Source organism: Pterocles gutturalis, unplaced genomic scaffold (genome assembly GCF_000699245.1).
Source record: "Pterocles gutturalis isolate BGI_N339 unplaced genomic scaffold, ASM69924v1 scaffold4010, whole genome shotgun sequence".
Lineage (NCBI taxonomy): Eukaryota > Metazoa > Chordata > Aves > Pterocliformes > Pteroclidae > Pterocles > Pterocles gutturalis.
Window position 1 is genome coordinate 10,864 of NW_010137974.1, and position 6,325 is coordinate 17,188.

At 56.5% G+C, this 6,325-nt stretch overlaps 1 protein-coding gene across 1 annotated transcript in view; it reads right to left on the reverse strand.

Moving 5' to 3' along the window:
* Positions 1–6,325, reverse strand: part of LOC104468591 (septin-9) — an 18,500-nt gene that overhangs the window by 1,934 nt on the left and 10,241 nt on the right. The window contains exons 5-7 of the mRNA XM_010082781.1: positions 4,201–4,318; positions 1,721–1,816; positions 768–864 (exon numbers count right to left, since the gene is read on the reverse strand). Coding sequence (XP_010081083.1) covers positions 768–864; positions 1,721–1,816; positions 4,201–4,318 — 311 coding nt within the window. The remainder of the gene's footprint in view (positions 1–767; positions 865–1,720; positions 1,817–4,200; positions 4,319–6,325) is intronic.

Sequence of the window (6,325 nt, forward strand, 5' to 3'; positions counted from 1 at the left end):
ATGCCACATGCAGAAGTTGTGGTTTAATGAATCCCATCAAACTCAGAGCTTCCAAGGACAGAGCACAAGAGGGCAGCACAGCTTTAAAATACACTGATTTTCCTGGCATCTCTCTGAAGCCATCCCTCAACGCAGGATTCCTACTAAAAAGACTCATAAATGAGAGAAACCTATGACAGGAAGGGGAAGAAGGTAAGAGGGGTGGCACTGGAGACGTGCCAGTTGGCTGTCAGGGACAGGGAACTGTGTAGATGCACTGGAGCCAGGAGCCTTCACCCAGCCTTTAAACCATGATTTAAAATAGAGGAGAAAAAAGGAAGATGCCAACGGGATGAAAATGGAAGAGAGCAGAGATCCCACAAGGGCACCAGCCAAAGGCATGGTGGAGGGTGCAGAGACCTACAGATGCCTGGGGAAGGCTCCAATCCGGGCTGGAGACACAGGGATGTCACTTGTGTGCCACCAGATCCACCCATCAGGCATTTAACCCTGCGACCAGCAGAAGCCAGGCCAGAGAGGATGACAGGACACCCCAAGTGTCCCCACCAGCACTCAGCAGCCCCCCAGCCCGAACAAAGGCCCAGGAACTCGGTGCAGGAGCATTGGCCAAGGTGTTTCCAGTCCCCAAACACCAGGGAAGTTATTTTCTCTGGAGGGGCAGGGAAGCACTATATAGACCTTGACTTCTGCTGCTGGTTTTGGACCTCCTCGCCTCCTGTCAGGGCAGGGAGCTGGGCTCAGGGGGCAGGGAAACAAGGACAAGGTACCTTCAATGGTGCCCCACTTGGTCTTCCTTCCAAGGATTCTCCTTCCGTTCACCTGGTACTCCTGGTCGCTGCCCACCACCGCAAATGGGATCATTTCCTGAGGAAAACAAGGTGACGTTTTTCTTCTCAAAAACCGGTCAGGAAACCAAGCCAGGGAGCAAAATCCTGCGTCAAGCTGTTTTCAGGAGGGAGTTTCAGGGGATGAGCTGCTCTGTCCTGATGCTCCCAAGCAGTGTTCCTGCCTGGGACTGCAGCCAGCCCGGGACCTGGGCAGGAGCATCTCTCACACACGTGCCCAGTCCAAAACCAGTCTAAAACCAGCCCAAAACCAGTCTAGCCCAGCAACTCATTGGCAGACGCCAGCATACAGCTAGGGCAAAATTACCATGCTGCTTCCCTGGGAATCACTCCCAGCATCTGGCAGCCCGTGGCTCAGTCATTTCCTGGTCCAAGGTGGTGTCTGTGCTCAGAGTCCCAAGAAGACTTTTTTCTTCCTTGAATTTGTCCAATTGAGCCAAAAAAATGTTGGCTACTTCCTATAGCAAGGAATTGACAGCCACGAAAGCAGGGCAGCCTACAGGCAAATTCCCTGCCGGTGCCGGGAAGGCTCCTGCCCCAGCCAGGGATGGGCAGAGCCCAGCGCTCCCCGTGCCCGGGGCAGGGCAAGCAGCCACGGGACCTCCCAGCTCGGTGGATCCTTTGAGGAACGGAGCTGGGGGAAAGAGCAGCAATGTGGATAGGAGAGGACACCTTCCCCAGGTGCCTTCCTCACCCTTGTTCTGTCCCTGCTCGACCTCTGGCAGGATCCTTGGTCCTGAGCAGACCCCCTGGACAGGGCAGAGTGGCTTTGAAAATTGAGGGACTTTGCAAGAGACCCCCCCCCAGAACACCACCAGCACCCGGAGCTGCAGGACCCATCCAAGCACATCCGAGCTGCACCCCCACGCACTAACCCTGAATTTCTCATTCACTAGCCGATCTTCCGAGTCTTCATCAAACTCCTTCTGAGGATACACATCGATCCCATTGGCAAGAAGATCAGCCATTATCTAGGAGAGAAGAGCAGAGGAACACGTGAAGGAGATGGCGGCAGCTCCAACATGACCCAAGAGGCTCTCATGAGCAATGCCCAGCAGGAACATCTTCCCTCTCCATCCCAAACACTGCCCATCTTGGGCAGAGAGACCCGTGTTCAACTGCTACACACCTACCAAGCGCCTGCCCTGGAACCTCTGCAAGAACCTGGTGCCAAGACACGGCTCAGGCTGAGAGTGAGATGAAGCTGCATGAGCTGGGCGGTGCTTTGGGATCGAAAAAGACAGTAAGACAAGCTGCACCAAGCGATGGGGAATGTCGCTGCCAGGCACGTAACCCAAAGTTTCTGGTGTCTGCTTAAGCTCCTTGGAAAAGGAGTCAGGGCAGCGCCTGATCCGAGGGGACAGGGACACAGAGCTTGGAAGAGTGACCCCGAAGGATACTGCCTCTGTGCAAGGAAGAGATGCTGAACTCTGATTCCTGGGTGGAGACTCAGCTCGTGGGGAGGATCAGCCTTCTCCAACAAAGCTGCAAACCCCAACACAGCCTGCGCACCCACTCCCATCGCTTCCTATGGATATTCCTCTGCGTTAGCCCTACGTTGCAGGCTGGCAAAAGAAATGGATCCAGCCCAGAGAAACCCCCCAGCCAAACCCACACACGATTTTTAGGGGAACAACCCAACAAAGCCAACTCTGAGAGCATCAGAGCCCATATAACCAACTCGGGGCAGTGCTGGCACCAACCTGGAACATGAACGAAGGCAACCTGCAGCCAAGCTGGTGCTCCACCATCACCTGCCCACCCCAATCCAAACCCAAAAACCCGTCGCCGCTCTGAACCAGCTACACCCTCGCATGCAGACAGAGCTCTGCTTTTTGGAAGCATGCACACTGGAGCCAAGGGAAAAGTCCGGCAGCAGGTCCCAGCCTGTGCACACCCAACTGATTCACCTGCCCTCGCATTTGCACCAGCACATCCGGAGCCGTGAGCGCCTGGAGGGTGAGCCCCTTGCAAGAGGGGCACTGCAAGCACGCCAACGTGGCTGCATGTTCTCCCTCCACCTGGAAGGATTCTGGGGGGCTGGTTACGATCAGGAATGTAATTAGAGATGGGGCAAGCTCATCTTGCACTGAAGCGGTGCAGAGCAGGCGAGCCAGGCGTTGTCCCCACGGTCTTTCATTAAACAAGGATGGGATCAGCAGCTGAAAGTGCCCAGGTGACATTTTAGTTCCCAGACTGACTTTGTAGTCCCAGAACCAGCCAGCCACCCGCAGACACACGGATGTGTGGCCTTGGAAACTCTGAATGGAGCCAGCAGTCTGCAAAAGCCACTGCAGGGAGCAGATGTGGCACCATGGCCCCACACCCCCATCCTCCCGCACCAGCTCCTCGCCCATCTCCGTGCAAACACGCTGACATGCCGATCACGCCCAGCCTGGATGACCTCTTGGCTCCATTTCCAGCCATCCTCCAGCTCACTGCTAAGGGAACCGCTTGCAGAGTTTAGAGTCAGTTCCCCACATCAGACTGGATATGTCAGCGCCTGATCCTGCTCATCAAGAACCGGCAAGACACTGGCATGGGAAGGGGTGGCTCATGCTCTTCTGCAATGAGGCATGGAGCAACCCCTGGCCAACCTGCCGTCCTCTCCGTAACCAACCGCACTTTGCATCCCCATCAGAGGTGGCCCCTAAAACTGCCCTTTCCCTTCGCTTCCCTGCAACTCAGACTCAGACAAACAAGCTTGGTGGCTTGCTTCTGCAGGGAACACTGAGGCCACCACGCCTGCAGCCACATGAACAGATTTACAGCCCCTTACCGAACCCCAAAGCAGAGCATCTCCACCTCTCGGCAGCACCAGGCGTGCAGGGAGCAAAGCCCGTGCCTTGCTGTGCGTTCAGACAGCCCCTCCTCGGTTCCTTACTTCCCGCTCCCAACCGAGGGAATTTCACCCCTTGCTTCCCTCCATCAATCCTGCCCAGCTGAGCTCAGCAAACCCACACATTTTTTCGCCTGGTTCCTGTAGGATGCTGCACAGGAAGGGTATCCCAGCCTCCATGTGCAGCACCATCAACCTCCCAAAATAACAGAACCCAGCTTGAGAATAACAACAACCATAACAAAGGAGACAGGAGAAACAGGCCCCGAGACTTAGAGCTTGAAATTTATCCTGTGCTGACAAAGATCCAAAAGAAACACACAGAACTGCTTGGAGCACAGGCTTTTCCTCCGGCCACGTGGGATCGCTCCGAGCTGCAGCCGGAGGAATGCGCTGGGCTCCCAGCCAGGCGCTGCCTTCCCGGCCCTGCCGAGGGAGGGATGGGGAGCCGGGGGGGGGGGAAGGGAAAGGGGGGCAAGGAGCCGGGCGCTTGTCCAGGCGCCGCCAGCCCCTTACCCTTTGTTTGAAGTAGTCCCTCTCCTCCAGCGTTAACGTGTCGGCTTTTGCAATCACGGGGACGATGTTGACCACTTTGCTCAGGCGTTTCATGAACTCGATGTCGAGTGGCCGGAGCCTGGAAAATACAGCAGAAAAAAGGGGATTTGTGCACTGCTGGCAAGGTGAGGGGCTGCTGCAACCCCCTGGCAGAGAGCGGGCGTTCAAGGACTAGAACCAGAGGGGGAATTGCTGCCTTTCAGATAGGACAAATAAAGAGGTTTTCTTAAAAGCACAACATGCGTCCGTCTCGGAGGCAGTTTGCAGACAAACACATAAAACATTTCCCTTTCAAAGCACCCCACTATCTCCTGCAAACCCTCACAAAGCCCTGGGAAGTGGGAGAGGGCTTTTATCTCTGCACGGATGCTCAGCCACAGAGGACCGCGGGAACTTGCCCAAAGCTACGCGTGTCCTTGGCGAAGCCGGGATGAGAGCACGGGTGATGCTGGCTGCGAGGCCAGCCTGCCCTGTACAAATCAAGCTGGGGAGAGACTGTGTGAAACCTCCTCCAGCCCTATCCAAGCTGTCACCCACTGTCACCCACCATCCAGGGACAGCACAATGTGGAAATGGCCGTGGGTGACTATTCCTGCTCGTGCTCCCTCCTGTGCTGAGCACCAGCCCGCTGCTGTGCATGAGCCAGGATTGCATCTTGCATCCATCAGCTGGGATTCAAAAAGGCTCTGCTAATTCAGCACAGAAGAGATGCTGCTTGTTCCAGAGGGCAAAAATGTCAGAAAATCTCTACAACAAAAGTCTCAGCAGAGGAAAGCTGCAGAGATTACATAACCCCAACGACCAGCCCCTCGGGAAATCCCTCCCAGCTAAACGCTCCTGCTGACAGCAAGGATGTGACCTCTGCTGCCACACTGCTCCATGACCAGGGTCCCGCTGCAGACAGCGATGAGGGTGCCTGGCTGGGACCCTCCCTTGCTCCTCGGTCCTCTCTGAAGATGGTTTTACTGCTGGGGGTTCCCATGCCAGCTGGAGGAAATCCCTCCCTGGGACACCTCCACTTGCTGTAGGTCCTCCTTGGTGGCTCTGGAGGTGATGGGGGCACACACCTTTGCAGTTCAGTTGAGCAGATGTTGCCCTGAAGGAAAAAGGAAATGTGGAGGTCCCAGGGGAAGCCAAGGTACAGGAACACCTTTGGGGTGCTCACACATTAAGGAGCTGCTTTGAAAGGAGCCCTGGCTGAAAACACCCAGGAAAGGGGCAGGAGGGTCAATGCCAGAGCCCCAGGAACGAAGGGACACCTCTACCCCTCACACATCATCGTGACCTGCATTGGTGGCATGTGCCAGATGGACATGACCCAACTCATCTTCGGTGACACTGGGGCAGAGAGAGGTGAAGTCCCCTTTTGGCAGAGCCGTAGGCTTCAGCGGCGGAGCTGCGGCCAAGGACAAGACCTCCCAAGGGCAGACCAGCCCTGTGCCACAAACCAGAGACCCGTGACACCAGGGAAGAAACCAAAACAAAGGTGATGGTGACTTAAAATGCCCAGCAGGAGCCTTGCGTGGGGAAACCCGGAGCAGAGCGGAGCAGTTGGGGAGAACATGGCCAAGAGAGCTCCTGCTGCAAACATCACACCAAATCCCACCATGGTCTTCTCGGGCCTTGCGAAGAGCTCAGAGACCCCCACAGACCCAGCACGGCTCCTGCAAACCCAGCAAGAGTCACCTGAGTGCAAAGGGGAAGGGGCTGATCCTGCTCCTCAGCAGCCACCAGGCAGTGTCCCCAGCCTCAGAGGCCACTCCTGCCTGGCTCCGTGCCGAGGGCACCCCAGGAGGGACACCCAGCCCTGGAGAGAGCCACTCAGCTCTGCCTGAGCCGAAAACGGCAGCTTGAGGCTGCTCCAGCGCAGACAGCACCAGTGACCCAGCCGAGCCCTTCCCTGGCCAGACCCACTCCCCTCGCAGGGATGGGGCTGGACCATCCCACGCGGACCTTCTCCCTGCACGCTAACAGCACACACAGCCCAGAGTACATCGTTAACGTGGGGACAAACGAGTTCCTAACGCAAACTGAGGAGTCACAGATCACCCCGGGCCCCAGGAAAGAAAGAGTTTGGCTATAAAAA